Raw genomic sequence first — 15854 nt, forward strand, 5'->3', positions numbered from 1 at the left:
ACAACGTAAACATAGTGAGCATTTCATTAGAATAGATTCCTAATGAGCATAGCAAGAGTGCTTGGATGGAGAGAGCAACAAAAAGCATAACACCTAGTTAGATAGGCACGAACAATACTTCAAAAGAGAGAGAAATTAAGCTATTGAAAACAGTTGAGGACCAGATTTACATGAAGCCGGTCCTCCCGTCCAAAAGGCTTTGTATTATAGGTTTCACCCATCAAGTGAGACATTTTACAATACAATACTTTGTGTTTCTTCAATAACTTGGTGCAATGAAGATGGAAGCTTCAAGCACCTAGCTCACACTTATAAAAAACAACATCAATTCCCTCATGGTCTTAGACCCAAGACCTCACACACCTTCAAAGATGGTGAGAGCTAGCGGGGTATGAGAGTAGATGGAGAGGAAGAAGGAGTATTCTTATGAGAAGAAGTATATCTCCTCACATAATCACTCATAAAATCTTAGCATAGCTTAGTAATTAGCATGGTAGAGTAGATGAGCATGCATTGGAGCCTAGCTCTTGGTTGGATTTGCATCACAAAGCCAAGAGTTGTTGGTGTAGGCCTCCCTTCTCACAAGCTTGGAGTAGATGATGAGTTTTCCATTAAAGCTTGAGAAGGAGAGAGAGTCTTCTTTTCTTCACACATGATATTGTGTTAGTGTGTGTGTCATATTGCCTTGCCAAAATCAGCCTCTTCTCTCTCTTGGTCGACCCCTCTTGCATTTTACTCATGTTGGCATCCTATTGGACCCTGCAAAGCTTAGCCAATGGTAATTAAGAAGCATCAGTGATAGCTTTGTGACATATGTCCCCCTTTCCCCTTTGTGAGAGCTTTAGGTAATTAAATAATGCAACTAAACTCTCATTGGACCCCTTAGGCTTCTGGCCAATAGGAATCGGGCAATCCATTGGGTTGTTGAATGCTCATTGGATCCCTTGGAAGGCTGTCCAATAGTCTTCTAGAGAGCTTAATTTCTATCGATTCTTTTATCAAGTGTTTTAAAATGAATTAAACTAAATGTAGTCTAGCCTAATTCTCATTGGTCCACCTCTATGGCCATCCAATAGGATTTGAATGCACCTTGGGGGCAACTGGCCTAGGGAACTGACATGTGTCCCTTATTACCTTTGTGTAAAGGGAGCTTGTAGAGTGTGTGTGTGTGTGTGTGTGTGTGTGTGTGTGTGTGTGTGTGTGTGTGTGTGTGTGTGTGTGTTTCTCTCTCATACCCTACAACAAAGTCTCGCCCCCTCCAAGATAGGGATGTGGGAAGACTTTTGAGTCTTCCCACAAGCATCCAATATTTTCTAGGTTTTGACCATTGGACCTTACCTTTGATTTTGGAACCTTAGCATTTTGGAAGTCTTAATGGGTTGAACCTTAGGGTCTTTGAAGCCCATTGTTGCACATTGATCTTTTGCAGATGGCCCCCCCTTTGGATCCCTATTTTCCCTCCTTTGTATCCCTATTGTGATTGTTCTGCCAGCTTAACCAATATTCTAGCTTTTTCTCCCCTGGTACTTTCCCATATTAAATGATCAATTTAACATGAGAAAATCATTTAGGAGAATTAGATATTAGTTATTATGACAAGCATAAACATTGTGTTAAACAACATACTCAACATGCTTAACAATATACTAGGTATGTTAACTAGCATAACATATTGTGTTAACTAGCATACTCTATATGCTAGGTAGATTACTAGGCATGCTAACTAGCATACTCATGGCCTGATACCTATATTACCTAGCGTGATAACAAGAATTATGAGTATTATTTATAGAGTGGTTACTAGAATCATTCTACACTAGATAAAAGTATGCTATTGATCAGCGTATACAAGTTATTATGCACTAGAGATGCAACACATAGAATGCATAAGTTATGGCATAAGTATTTGATCGATCACTTGAGACTCGTCTATGAGGTGCACTTGGTGTTTTATGTAGCTTTTCCTCTTGTTGGGTGAAATAAGAGTCTCCAAAATATTCCTTAATTTCATCTGTGATAGGGCTATGACGGTGTTGCTTGTGACATGTAGCCAATGAAAATAATCGACTATCGACACTAGGCTTCGTCCGTCTCGTGATTTCGCCTTGGACAAAAGCTGCAGCAGCCGACTTTTAGGACCCTAGAGAATTTTGCAATATGCATGTTTTCCTTTGAATTCAACATCATCTGCAATGATGCATTCTTCAAAAATAACTCCTCATTAGAACCTGGCTGCTTGATGGTAGACAGTGTGTTGCGGATAGTGGAGACAATTACACTCTGCACAACAGCCTCCTCCACTAAAGACTGATCATGGATTTCCCAAACAAGCAGATATTGATCAACAAGATTCCAAACTTCCCACTTTGCCTCTGTACTAAAACCTTTAGTCCTACTCTTGAAAGCTCTCACAATCCCATAGGAGATTTTCTTTTTCTCCTCATCATTGACGAGAAGATGTCCTCGCTCATCTTTCATCTGTTTGCACTCCCGCTAGTTTTACTCTTTCTTTATTTCTCATATTTTGTGATAACAAAAGAGCTGGATCATAGGAGTTGTAATTCATTGCCTGTAATGGATCCCTTCTTATTTCTCCTGAGGACTATAAATGTGCATAATACATTACTTACTTGAAATCACTTAAATGAATAGCTGTCAACAGTTGATGTTGTAATTCCAAACATGTCATCTCCAAACATACAATGATGTGACCAACGAGATGAGTGGGCTACCCACAATATTTGCTTACCATCATATTACAATGCACCCTCATTTCTAGCATTGGAGCTAGTGGCAATAATGTTGTATGCTGGTTCTCCATATATGTAGGTCTTTGTCAGAGAGAGGAAGAGAGCTCAACTTTGAAAACTCAACTCCGAGGCAAGATGCCCGGCACAAGGAACAAAAGCGACACACACACACACACACACACACACACACACACACACACACACACACACACACACACACACACACACACAGGGAGTCTTTGATGCTCTGAGAGAGTGAGAGGGAGTCTGTGCTCCACACACACACACACACATAGACTACAATACGCCATGTCATCTTCAATAACTGAAGAACCAAGCCACACCCCAGAAGGAAGGGAATGAGTATATTTTTTTTGTAAATTTTAAATTCAAACTAAACTTGCTCTTTGGTTTTCCATATATGCTAACAAGCACAAGTAACTATCATTGTCCGGGACAACATTTTTAGTGATACGTCAGCATGCTTATAGTCTCTCGGATTTTCACATCTTCTAAAATACTCGTTTAGGACATCTTCTAGAATTTGGTTAACCTTTTCTGTCTGACAATATATTTGTGGATGATCAACTGTACTCATGCTAAGCTTAGTCTCAAAATTAGCAAAAATAGCTCTCCAAAAGTGGCTATTAAACTTTTTATCCCGATCAAAAACAATGTCTGAAGGTAGACCATAAAGTCGATATAGATGCTCCAAAAATAATTTAGCCAATTCATGAGCCTTAACATCTGACATGACATAAATAAGCCTAGCCATCTTGGTTAACCTATCAGCAATTACCCACACAGAGTCACACCCATTTTGTGTCCTAGATAATCTGATGATTAAATCCATTGAAGGAATCTGGAATTTGTCACAATTGTAACATAGTCAAGGTAGTCCTTAAGCATTTCCGACAAAAAAAAAAGTCTTTTAATAAGACTAAAAGTCTTATTAACACCTGAGTGTCCCATGATAGGGCTATCATGACACTCGTAGAGTATCTTCCACCTTAATTATTGATCCCAGCTTGGAACAAATACTCTACCGTTGTAGAGTAGATAACCATCATCTATGACAAAATTCTTCCACTTGAATCTATCTTGAACAATCTCATTGGAAACCCTCTTTATTTGGATCCCTTTTAATAATCGTTTCCCATATCTTGGTATATGCAAAACCATCCTGATATTTTTCTTGGATTGATGCAAGTAAATCAGTTACAAAATAAGTGAGACTTAACTTATTTATCATAGGCATTCTACTAAGGGAATCCACTACTATATTGTATTTCCCTTTTCAATACTTCAACTTATAATCAAATTCTAGAAGGACTTCAGTCCACCTAGCCTTGCGCTTTTGAGCTCTGTTTGATTAGAGAGCCATTTAATACTCTCTTGATCAAACACTATCATAACTTTAGCACCATATAAATAGTGCTTCCATTTCTTTAAATCATGTACAAGAGCATACAACTCCCTTTCATAAACTAAATAGTTTTGTTGTGTGTGGTCTAGCTTTTTGCTTTTAAAAGCATTGGCTTGATCCTCTTTAGAAAGAACCACACGAATAGCAAAATTGCTAGCATCTATTTCAACCATAAATGGTTTATTAAGGATCCGCAATAAATAAAATTAGAGCTATAGCTATAGCTACTTTTAGCTTTTGCATGCTTCTTTTTTGTATTTTCCCCCACCCAAAGGTTTTTCCTTTGTCCTTGAGTAGGTTAGAGTCCTGCTACCTTGGCATAATCTCTAATGAAACTTTGATAGAAGCCAGAGATTCCTGGAAAGATCTGCAGCTCTTCCAAATTCTTCAAATCCAACCAATTTAGAATAGCCTTCACTTTCTAGTTCATTCTTGGGTAAGAACTCTTTCAAAATGACCTTTTCAAATTGAGCCCAGTCTTTGAGGCTCATCTACCATTTATAGGCCTTGGGGCCTAGGGTGATTCTTGCCTCGAGCACATGATACTCAAGAGGGGTGCTTTTAAGCCTACATAAGTCTTGCAATTTTTGGAGGTAGGTGTATACAGAGTCTTTGTTTCTTTTCTTTTCCTCACCGCTAGATTGGGGTGGTTTAATATCCTTTAGAATAAGATTTTTCCTAGCCTTAATAGAATGATCTTGAGAAGGAATAAACTGCTCCTTGGGCACTATGCAGACATCCTTGGATGTGGACAAAGTGTCTAGCATTACCGATTCTTGATTTTTTTTTCCCTTCTCAATCAATTGATTGAGCTTACTCAATTGGGTTTTCATAGCGTCTAGTGCACTAAGAAAAGTTTGCATTTGCATTTCCAGAGACAACATCCTAGTCTTCATGCTCCTCACAAGAGACAACATCCTAGTATTCCTCTCATCTTCCCCAATCTCAATCTACATCACAGGGAGATCCTCTTTATGTCTTATGGTTTTGGGGTGGGTATGTACTCAGGTTTCCCTTACTATTTTAGGTTTAACTCTCTCTCTCTCTCTCTCTCTCTCTCTCTCTCTCTCTCTCTCTTTCTGATGTTTTACGGTTTCAATTAAAATCACTGAAATTTTGAAAAGAACGTAAACTAGTCATTCCATTCGTTGTTACGACAAAATAAGTGTCGTGTGTGAACACGGTCTTCATAAAATACCTACCTCACCTTTATGAACTGTGGCAAAGCGAGGTGATTGAGGGGGCCGTCGTCTACAAGCCTCAGAATTCCAAAACCAACAAATGTTGTGGTGTTGTAATCCAGCGGCTCACGAATGCTAATTGGTATTGAAACCAATTAGGCTACTGAAGTAGGCGAGGAAAACAAAATGGATAGCTGTGACGGTTGCCGCTGCAGCAACATATCAACTAACTCAGCTAACTAAGGGGCTTCAAGTGGCGGCAGCATGCGGCTTTCCCCAAGTTGAGGGCGGCTTTTCTTATATGGCAAGCTTGGAGTGCAGGTAAGGCAGCGAGCGGTAGTAGTAAACACTATGATGAAAACCTACCCTGATACCAGTGAAACGTGCGCCTGAGGCACCGCTCGCCTCAACACTTGGGGGGCTCACAACCAGCTTCTTGGTTGGTTGTCGGAATACCTATGCAAGGTGATGGAGGTAAAAGACTCCCCCCGTACGCATGACTGTTATGCACGGTGTCTCCTTTATTAGACTGATTCATGCTATGTCCATTGTAATCGGGATAATGTTGAGGGAGACATCTATTGGGGGTGAGCCTTGTTGATATCCGTGCCAACTTCAAAATGTGTTAAGCTTGGTCTTGTTGGTTGTGTATCTAGTTCAGTAGGACTTCATATGCCATATTGGTTTTCTTCTTTTAATATACTACAGAGTCAGTACTGCTACAAGAAAAAGGAGAAATTATGTCTGATATTAAAAAAAAGGCCACAAATCAAAGCGCACATGATTGTGAACTAATAGCCGCAAGTTGTCATATCCAAATACAATTGGACGTGATAAGATTGGGTTGTGTAGGTCATCATAGTGTATTTGGGGGCTTCTATCATTTCTAATGTTTATTATTAGTATTCTCATAACGATTTTTTGTTCATGAAGTGCCACACTACTTGATACAAATCTTCAGGGGGTTGATCATTATTTGGTGGCACATCTATCAATGGTTTATTTTGTGCAAGAGATTGTGTCGATTTGGAGCTAGTAGAGCTTGTGATTAGCAATTTGAGCATTGGGTCACTTTGGTCCTTGCATTGCATGAATGACAATGAGGAAGAGATATTGGAATCTGTATCCTTTGATGGGTGTCGTTGCCTTCTTTTGTTACAGAGATGCCAAGCATTCTTCACATCATTATCACTTCGGCCTGGGATATATGCAGCTATTTGTGACCATCTGCACCATAGTCCACAAAGATAGGTATCAAAAGAATATTTGTGTGTGTGTGTGCACGTGTGTGTGTGTGTGTGTGTGTGTGTGTGTGTGTGTGTGTGTGTGTGTGTGTGTGTGATAGAGAGAGAGAGAGAGAGAGAGAGAGAGACCTATTGCCAAAGTGCGCCTGCAAGCAAACGAGTAAACGAAGCTCTTGCAAAGAGAAGGGACCATGCTTCAGGCCAAGACGTAGGTAATTAACCCAACGAAGTCGACAACTCTTAGGGGAACGATGTTCAAGCCCTGTACAGCTACAACCATTAGTTGGTGAGTGTTTCTAGTAGCTACATGGGTCAACTAAACACACTCTCTCTCACACACACACACATAAATAGTGGCCCTATCACCCACATACATCCCAACAATAGACTGTGCAATGCACACACCATTGGAAATAACGGCCTCATCATTGATGACTTACACTTGTGCAATTCTAGAGGGATCTGTACCATGTGGTTTGGAAGCAAATGAAAACATGGAATATTCCTACAAATAGAGAGAGAGAGAGAGAGAGAGAGGCTTTAATTTCTTACATTACCTGCCAATATTTAGGGCCTTGATCTAGTTATAAGCCTACAAGTTGAGAGCCCACGAACATACCCATTATATTATGACTCTCTTTCTTTCCGGTTCTCATATTTGAAATTTGAGAAAAAGTAGCACTCCATAAGCGACCTTTGATAAGTTTTGAGGTAATTGGAGATTTCTAGAGGTGATATGTAAGTGATCTCGAAGTTATTTTGCATCTTTCATTGCATCATGGGAAAATTAATCACAAAGTAAAGCTTCATAAGAGTGATTGCAATTATTTAGTGCGTTGCTCCACAGCTTTAACCTAAAGTTCTGCAAGCATGCATGAGAGCACATTAAATGTTGCATTTGAGTTGTTAAAGCCAACTTCAACGTACAGTGCTCCAACTTTGTTGATGCAGTCAATAAACATGGTTAAAGCTTCAACTGACAAAGCTATATTTGTGACATGCATCCCTCTCTAGTTCAGCTCCTTGAGTAGCCAACGGTAACACATCACTCTAGGATTAGAACTTTGTGATTGTGCACTAACCATGCTAAGTGGTTAGGAGTATCATGCTACTACAAGACATGTTAGCTCTAGCATTGCATTACATAACTTGAAGCTCATTATGCATAGGGATTATATGCACACACACATATATAGTGGCCCTATCACCCACATACATCCCAACAATAGACTATGCAATGCACACACCATTGCAAATAATGGCCTCATCATTGATAACTTACACTTGTGCAATTCTAGAGGGATTAACTAAGCCATCGATTGTGCATCTGTACCATGTGGTTTGTAAACAACATGGAATATCCTATAGATTTCTCGAGGTTGAGAGAGAGAGAGAGGCTTTCTTACATTACCTGCCAATATTTAGGGCCTTGATCTAGTTATAAGCCTATGAGTTGAGAGCCCACCAATAAACCCATTAAAAAACAATCCTGAACTATTATGACTCTCTTCTTTCAGGTTCTAATATTTACAATTTGGAAATTTGGTAAAAAGTAACCCTCCATAAACGTCCTTTGATAAGTTTTGAGGTAATTGGAGGTGATAGACAGAAATTCTTAAGGTGATCGGTGATCGGTAGGTGACCTCAAAGTTATGTGCATACCATTTATTTCGCATCTTTCATATCACCATGGGAAAACTAATCACAAAGTAAAGCTTCATAAGAGTGATTGCAATTCTGCTTCAGTGCTTTTTTTATCTATTCTATACTGACAAATCTTGCATAGGATAAATTTGTCTAAAGTTATATGTCAACTAGTTAAAGAGTTGGGGCTCCACAGCATTAAACTCAAGTTCTACAGGCACATTGTGACCATGAGCATACCATATAACCATTTAAAACGAGAAGTTGAAAAGAAAATGATGAGACCCTTAAATGAAGGGACCAAATTACAAAGGAGCATTTCTAAACAAAAAGTCGAAATGAAGTGATAAGCTAAAATAAGGCATTCAAAAATTTGTTTTAACCCACCAAAAACTTGTAGTATGATGACCTCATAGAAGTCAACATTAATTATTGACTGGAATTTCCCATCTAAAGGAAGTTCTCTAACTTTCAGCCTTTTGCTTGAAAGTCTTAAAATTTAAGGATTTAAGGATTTGGGAAGATTCACCTCTTAAAATGTAGGTGTATTACATAACTTGTAGCTGTTTATGCATAGGGACTAGATGGACCTAAAGAGAGAGAGAGAGAGAGAGAGAGAGAGAGAGAAGACCGCAAGGAGAATCTATGATGTCAGAGTAATGATTCCAAGAGACCTCAAAGATACATCCAACGAATTTTGAATCTTGCTACTGAAGAGGGAAATGGGGTAACCAGTCTACCACACTTTTTTGTTTTTTTGGGAGAGAGAGAGAGAGAGAGAGAGAGAGAGAGAGAGAAGACCGCAACGAGAATCTATGATGTCAGAGCAATGATTCCAAGAGACCTCAAAGATACATCCAACGAATTTTGAATCTTGCTACTGAAGAGGTTAAAGTCCACAAGTTATGAACTCAAGGAGTCGGGACTTAAGAGGGCCTTCCAAAGGCCTTCAAACATTTTTGTTTGAGGGTCGCTCACAAAAGAACCCTTTCCATGGCCCTCTAAAGTCATAGCCAAATCCGAAAGTGTTGCTGCCTTGGGGGGTGGTTGAACCACCCTCCACATTTGCCTCTCACCTCCGTGACTGGTGTTAGCTAGTTCTTCATGAGCAGTTCAAGCTTTTCGACACTGCAAAAAGAAAACACAATAATTGAACTAGGGAAGCTGCCTTTCCGTTTGCGCACGCATGTGCACACAAACTATATTAACGTCTTTATAAGGCCAATGTGACCTATGAGACCAACCCCTACATACAATGAGGCACATCTCCCATATCAGAAAAAAAGAAAAGTAAGCCTAAAGATAAAGGCTGAAATGAGCTACCTGGCTTAGAATTACATCCATGGTCCAAACATACAGTATCACTAAAATATCCTCTCCATGAAGTGTCTCCCTCTTGGGAAGATGTAGGTCTGTGTGACTGAGATGTTGTGGCATCTGCCTTCAATGGCCCTCAATGATAGCTTTGTTCGGTCTCTGATGTGGGTGGCATCTACCTCAACTCATGGATGGGCATGGTTGTCTCGATCGGGTGGGTGAATGCTACTGCTCTATCCTATCCAAGGTAATACCTCTTGAAGATGAAGGCCCCAATAGTGCGTCTGTGTCGGTGTTGATGATGCAAGAGCGGTGTTAGCAGCACTACCCATACTCAACGGTGTACGAACAAAGAAGTCAATAACTGTCTTTTACCTCAATGGGGCCGGTGTCTCCTGGTAGGCACTTTTTTTCTCGCAGGATGGCTGCTTGGCGTCTGTGGAGCTCCAAGAGAAAGAACCGCATACATCTTTAGTCCTCAAATGCATTATTCTCTGTAGGGCCCAAAGCCCTCTCAAAACAAGCAGTAGTAGCTCACCGCACATTTGCAAATGTAATGCTCCTTTCTTTTCCCAGAGAGCATATACTCACACAAGTAGAACCCGTGGAGCCAAGAGATGAGCCTACTACGTCGGGATTAGCCAAAGATAAGGGCAAGGCCATCGACACTCACCAAGCAGTCGATTGCCAGCTTTGCTAAGGTCTTCCAAGAAGCTCTAGACAAGGTGCACATAGAACAGGATAAGAATGAACAAATGTGGGAGCTACTAAAAGAGGTCATTGCCCACAATGACGCTCTCGAACTTCAATACCAAGCCCAAAACAAAACAGAAGAACTACTGCGAAAGCAAAAGATCAACCAGATAATGAAGCCATCTGTGAAGAGGTGTGCCTGGTGTGATTAAGAGTGCAATAAGAATAAGAGTGCTCAAAAATGTACTTTTCTATAGAATCTTGAAACACTGCATATGGAAACAATATTCAAAGGCTTTTACACTAGATTTCCAGAAATTTTGTAGTTGTTTCATCTTGAAATTTAAATGTTAAATTTAAAGTGGTGAATTTCTTCATCTCTCCTTTACATGATGAAGAAAGCACAGAGAGATGAAGATGCCACACCTTCAATAATGTTATTGAAGATGTCTCCTTCAATAACTTCCTACTGTTTTAGTCTGGCAGGCAGACTACCCCCCGCGCACGCGCGCGGACACACACACACACACACACAGAGGAGGTTCCCCTACCGGTAAGACGAGCAACGTGAGTCCAATTGCCGCAACCAAGCCTCTCCACAGAGCAGCACAGGGCGTCGTCCTCATCGGGCGACCACAGTCGCTTGCGCATCCTCTTTACTTCAAAGCGGTCCATCGCATGAAGGCCATCTTTTATATGACTTAATTAGCCTTAATTAGCCTTCCCCTGTCTCCCTCCACATTCCTCTCCTCCAAGATCTGCTGTCGTTTGCCCATTTCTCAGCTTTGTTTGTACCCCTCGATAGGGATAACTACAATTCTCCTCCTCACACATCTAGGTCACCATTTGCTTATGCAAATTAAAATGCAAGTACGATTTGAGAATATTTCTTTTAACATGAATCTTGCAAGGTGCTTGCCTTCACATGAAATGCAACAGGCAATATTGTGTAGGCGTGGAGGCTAGCGAGGCCAAGGTGACCCACGGGTAGCGACACAAGTGGCAAACCAAGTACGAAAAGCGTGGAGCACATGGTAGCAAGCCAACCAACGAAGATAGGAGGCAAAGGATACGTTCATTCAAAAAAAAATTGTAACTTGGGGATCGTGAACAAATCACACAAGCTTGGCTGGCGAAATGGTTGTTGATTGCTTCCACATCGAATCTGGGAAGATTCGATGTAATAACATGACATCGAGCTAGTATGCAAGAAAGGATATTATGACCACGATTCACGTGTGAAGGTGAATCTTTGATAGATGCTTCATTTGAGTTATTAGGTAAAAGGTATAGAAGCGCATGCACAATTCACGTGGCGGCCATGGAGGCGAGCAAGGACATAAGATGGAGTGAAATACAGGTAGGAGCACAAGGACAGCTAGCAGACCATATAGCAAGAGCAAGGCGGCCACATTTCAAAAAGAGTGAGGAGCATATGGCAGGCCTAGAAGACCAATGCGTTTGTTTTTTTTAAATTTGATGTCTCCAATATGAAGCAACCAAGCTTGTGGGGCGAAGTGGTCTAGTGGGTGTGAGACCTTTTGAGTGTGCCGTGACGAGCTCGATCCCCGCTCCTGGGTGCTTACATCAAAACTTTTGTAGAGGATTTCTTCTGGACCAAATAGGGCCTCGACGATGGCGAATCTCGGGAGATTCCCTAAAATAAAATAAAGATAGAGCCAGTTCAAAGATCATCGACTATATAATAATATTTTCACTCTTTGAGGTGCAAAGGTGGAGTTTCATGTGAGATCTCTCTTTCCCTCACTGCTTACCCCTAAGACGTTTAACCATCTTTCACCCATGGCATCCCCCGCCGAAAATTGAGAAATCCTCAAAATCCATGAAGAGTTGGGGATAATAGTGAACCAATACAGATATATGGGTGGCAACATGCATCTCACAAGTTATAAGCTATCAAGATATTAGGATGTGTGTGTGTGTGTGTGTTGAGAGAGAGAGAGAGAGAGAGAGAGAGAGAGAGAGAGAGAGAGATGGATTCTCAACTTGCAGCGTGTCCAATTAGGGGGGTAGCCACCACTTTGTTAAGGACTAGTGTTCCAAACAGCGTGTCTAACATCTTGTAGGTAAAATGTTAGGAGTTGGGGACTTGTCCTATGTTTTATGATTTTTGGTGTGTATCCTTGCTTGTCTACATGGACCCTAATTGAGGGATACGCATGCGATTGTCATGTGCTTGGTCCTAGGTGTGATAGAGGACAGGTGTGTGTGTGTGTGTGTGTGTGTGTGTGTGTGTGTGTGTGTGTGTGTGTGTGTGTGTGTGTGTGTGTGTGTGTGTGTGTGTGTGTGTGTGTGAGAGACAGAGAGACAAAGAGAGAGAGAGAGAGAGAGAGAGAGAGAGAGAGAGAGGCCCTGTTTATTAGAGAATAAAGAACTTTTATTTGACCCTTCTTATTGCACAAGTCCACGAGGCCAATTGACTAGCCTCACTACACCATGCTTAGGTTGTGTAGATAGTGGATTCAAAGTCCCCTAGACATTGGGGGATCCAGTTCGGCATGAGGAGTGCACTTCATTTCAATGTTTTTTTTCGTTGGGTCCATACAGGCCGGTGCACATAAGTGACTTTTTGGTGTCTTACTTGTATGCCTAAAAGCATCAATCTGGCTCTATGGTTTTGGACAGCTCTATAGGACCACATTCGCACATGGAAACTCTTATCTAAGATAGAACCAATGTTATTCTCTACTTTGGAGGCTGATCCCACTACTCACATAATTGCTCACCTTGTTAAGAGTGAAATCCCACATTAGGGAAGATATTCCCTTTGCTTTGGGGTGAAGTCCCACAGAGAACTTTCAAAGAAAAACTAAATCCTCGCAAGTCTCCAAGATACAAGTTTGTTGGGAAATGTTTTTCAAGCTTCTTCATAGCACTACAAGGGTTTAATCAAGTTGAGAGAAAGGGCCACACGTTGGCATCAAGGGTGGTTTTATATATATATATATATCAAACACACACACACACACATTATTGTGGATTAAATTCAAAATCTTTTGCAATGAAGCACAACCAATGGACATGTCTTTACATTCATCAAACGTGAGGATGATGATTTGTGTAATGTGTGAGGAGTTTAGACACTAGTATTGGAATCATTTCCAAATGCTAAGACCACTCCAAGGTACAACTTGAGACAAGGGGAGGAGAAGCACAAGTTTAAGGGAGGGAATTCTAGGTTTCTCATTAGGCATCTTATCTCTTGGCATTTACATTCAATAATAGTGCAAAGGCATGTTTCAAATGTGGAAAAATAGGGCATCTAGCCAACTATTGTTTCTTATCCAAGGTTTGTACCAATGAAGGGACATCCTTCTTCCAAATTCTTTAAAAGAACAAGGGTAGTACCAATGGTAACACCAAATCCAAAGCATTGGTTCATGTAGCAAAAAATGGGAGTGTGTCAATAGACAACTCATAGTTACAATTATTACATGGCTTCTGAGTTACTCTAGTTCTTTGGGATCCTCGATCTCTTCACCAAGATCATTTGGTGGAGGTGGGGGAAATGGTAGTGGTGGTGGTAGAGCAAGGACAAAGAGCAGGGATAAGTGGTGGTTGCAGTATCACTCTGACCAATCGTCAATGTAGAGGGACGTGTAAGTGAATGTGTGGCAGAGATGTGTGTGTTTCCAAGAATAGCCAAATCCTATTTCAATGATTTGGCTCCAAAATGACCACATGTTTATAAAAATGTCCTCACTTCTTTCAAGTATTGTAATGATGCTGAGAACAATGATTTCTAGCTCTGCAAGTCATCGGATATGGCATCATTATTTGGTGCATAAGCCTGAATTTCCATTTTGAGTGCTTCTTTTCTAATGTCTCGTCTCCAGCACGGTCATATGTATATAAGAATGTCATGACACACTTATTTCAAGTACTGGATTTCCGTTAAAAACAATGATGTTCGCCTACGTTGCATAAGCTTGAATTCCATTTTGAGTGCTTCTTTTCATGTGTATAAGAATGTCTTAGCATGCTTCTTTCAAGTATTGTATTTCCTTTGAGAACAATGATCTTTACATGTGCAAGTCATTGGATATGGAATCATTATCTATCGCATAAGCTTGAATTGCCATTTTGAGTGCTTCTATGGTATTTGCTTTCCGTCAAAACTTTGACTCTGTCTACAAAGTGTCACAACGCATGTAGTCAATGTCCCTTGTGTCTCGGTCAAAGTTCTGCTTTTTCTTTTGTCTGGCTTCAGTGCTTTAAATATCATCAATGTGATCGTGCAAACATTGATACTTCATTTTAAGATATTTCATCTCCTTTCTCTTCTATTCTATTTATTCCTACTACTCTACAATTTTGTCGACTTGTTCTTCTACATCATTATGCTCAAGAATGTTGATGAACAGTAAAAGCATGTATTAGTGGTACCACTTTTTGCACTTTTTGTTGGTACCCATTTTAAAGAAATTGACATGATAGAGGGGTAAGCCTCATCGATTTCATCATTGCCTAGGTGGCATCTATTTCGTGCTTTTCACTTTGTACTACTCTTGTAGAGCATGTTGAGGGTGATTCATGTCATGAGCTTTGTTTCACCTTCAGTTCTACCCTTAGAAAGGCTGATTTCTCTTGTTTTTGACAATAATCGGAGACAATCTTGTCAACCCTTTGTTTCTCATATTGCTCCATTGGCAATGGTTTTTGCACTACAATGCGCATACTTGGCACCAAAAATTCCATTAGCATAATTTCTTTGGCTCCATTCACCATCTTGAAATGTATAAAGCTAGTGCTAACTTTATAAGTGGTTTTGAAGGCCCATAATGCCAAGCACGTGCTCCCATTCTGACCTATTTTTCTCTACAATTCTTCCTCATGATATATTTGCAAGATTTTGTCTTTTAATTTGGCTTGCCCATGGGCCAAGAGACAATAGATTTTCAAAATCCTTGGTCATTAACAAGCTTAATTAAGCACCCAAACCTTGCAATGATATTCTCATACAAGAACTTTTCTACCCCGATGGATTCCTTCATTGTGAGTGCCTTATCTTCTACCTAACATTCTTCTTCAGAATATTTTGTAGGTTTTTTCAAACTTGCCCATTGGCTTGGGGATGATAGATTGTCGGCTTTTTGTGCACAATAAGGTGAATTCAAACTAGCTCAAATCCCTTCTTGTTAGAGAGATCTCTTCCTTGGTCATGGACAAGTTCAACTGGGCACCCAAACCTTGCAATGATATTCTCATACAAGAATTTTGCTACACCATTTGCTTCCTTCATTCTAATTGCCTTAGCTTCTACCTATTGTGTGAAAGAATCTGTGGCTACTAGTAGGTAAGCATTCCCTATTGGCCACTCTATGGACTTGAATGGTTCAACAAAATCCAATCCCCATTTTTTAAAATGGCCCAAGTCAAAATTGGTTTGTGATGCATTTTTTCCTTTCATGCCAATTGTCTTGTTCTCTGACAAGGGTCACATATCTTTACATGCAAGTTGGAATCTCTAAACAATGTTAGCCATTAAAGACCTGCATATAGCACATTTTGGAATGTTTCTCCTACAAAGTGACATGTCCCAATTCCCTCGTGTGCCTCATGAAGCACCTCTCCCTGT

General features: G+C 40.4%; 1 protein-coding gene across 3 annotated transcripts; it reads right to left on the minus strand.

The window, feature by feature from the left end:
- Positions 1–6094: 6094 nt before the first annotated feature.
- LOC147464075 (myb-related protein MYBAS1-like) lies at positions 6095–11167 on the minus strand. Of its 3 annotated transcripts, XR_015185581.1 has the most exons (4): positions 10807–11156; positions 9938–10278; positions 9569–9846; positions 8606–9373 (listed from the first exon to the last, which is right to left on the minus strand). XR_015185581.1 is itself a non-coding variant. In XM_086492649.1 (3 exons), the coding sequence occupies exons 1-3, from the start codon at positions 10928–10930 to the stop codon at positions 6266–6268; spliced, it is 576 nt and encodes a 191-aa protein (XP_086348775.1). In that variant the 5' UTR covers positions 10931–11125; the 3' UTR covers positions 6095–6265. The 3 variants fall into 3 exon arrangements, 1 of the variants encoding a protein (XP_086348775.1); XM_086492649.1 differs by lacking the exons at positions 8606–9373; positions 9569–9846; positions 9938–10278 and adding exons at positions 6095–6584; positions 6731–6863 and having other exon boundaries at positions 10807–11125; XR_015185580.1 differs by lacking the exons at positions 9569–9846; positions 9938–10278 and having other exon boundaries at positions 8750–9373; positions 10807–11167.
- Positions 11168–15854: the final 4687 nt, after the last annotated feature.

Source organism: Adiantum capillus-veneris, chromosome 2, assembly GCF_014529385.1.
Source record: "Adiantum capillus-veneris isolate H3 chromosome 2, ASM1452938v2, whole genome shotgun sequence".
NCBI classification, from domain to species: Eukaryota; Viridiplantae; Streptophyta; class Polypodiopsida; order Polypodiales; family Pteridaceae; genus Adiantum; species Adiantum capillus-veneris.

Excerpts from the sequence above, each read along its gene's own strand:
- LOC147464075 (XM_086492649.1), bottom strand. The coding sequence starts at position 10,930 with ATGGACCGCTTTGAAGTAAAGAGGATGCGCAAGCGACTGTGGTCGCCC. Across the intron at positions 6,864-10,806 it reads TCACGTTGCTCGTCTTACCG|GGCTTGAACATCGTTCCCCT; the intron begins GTAGGGGAACCT and ends GTAGCTGTACAG. Across the intron at positions 6,585-6,730 it reads CAGGCGCACTTTGGCAATAG|ATGGTCACAAATAGCTGCAT; the intron begins GTCTCTCTCTCT and ends ACTATGGTGCAG.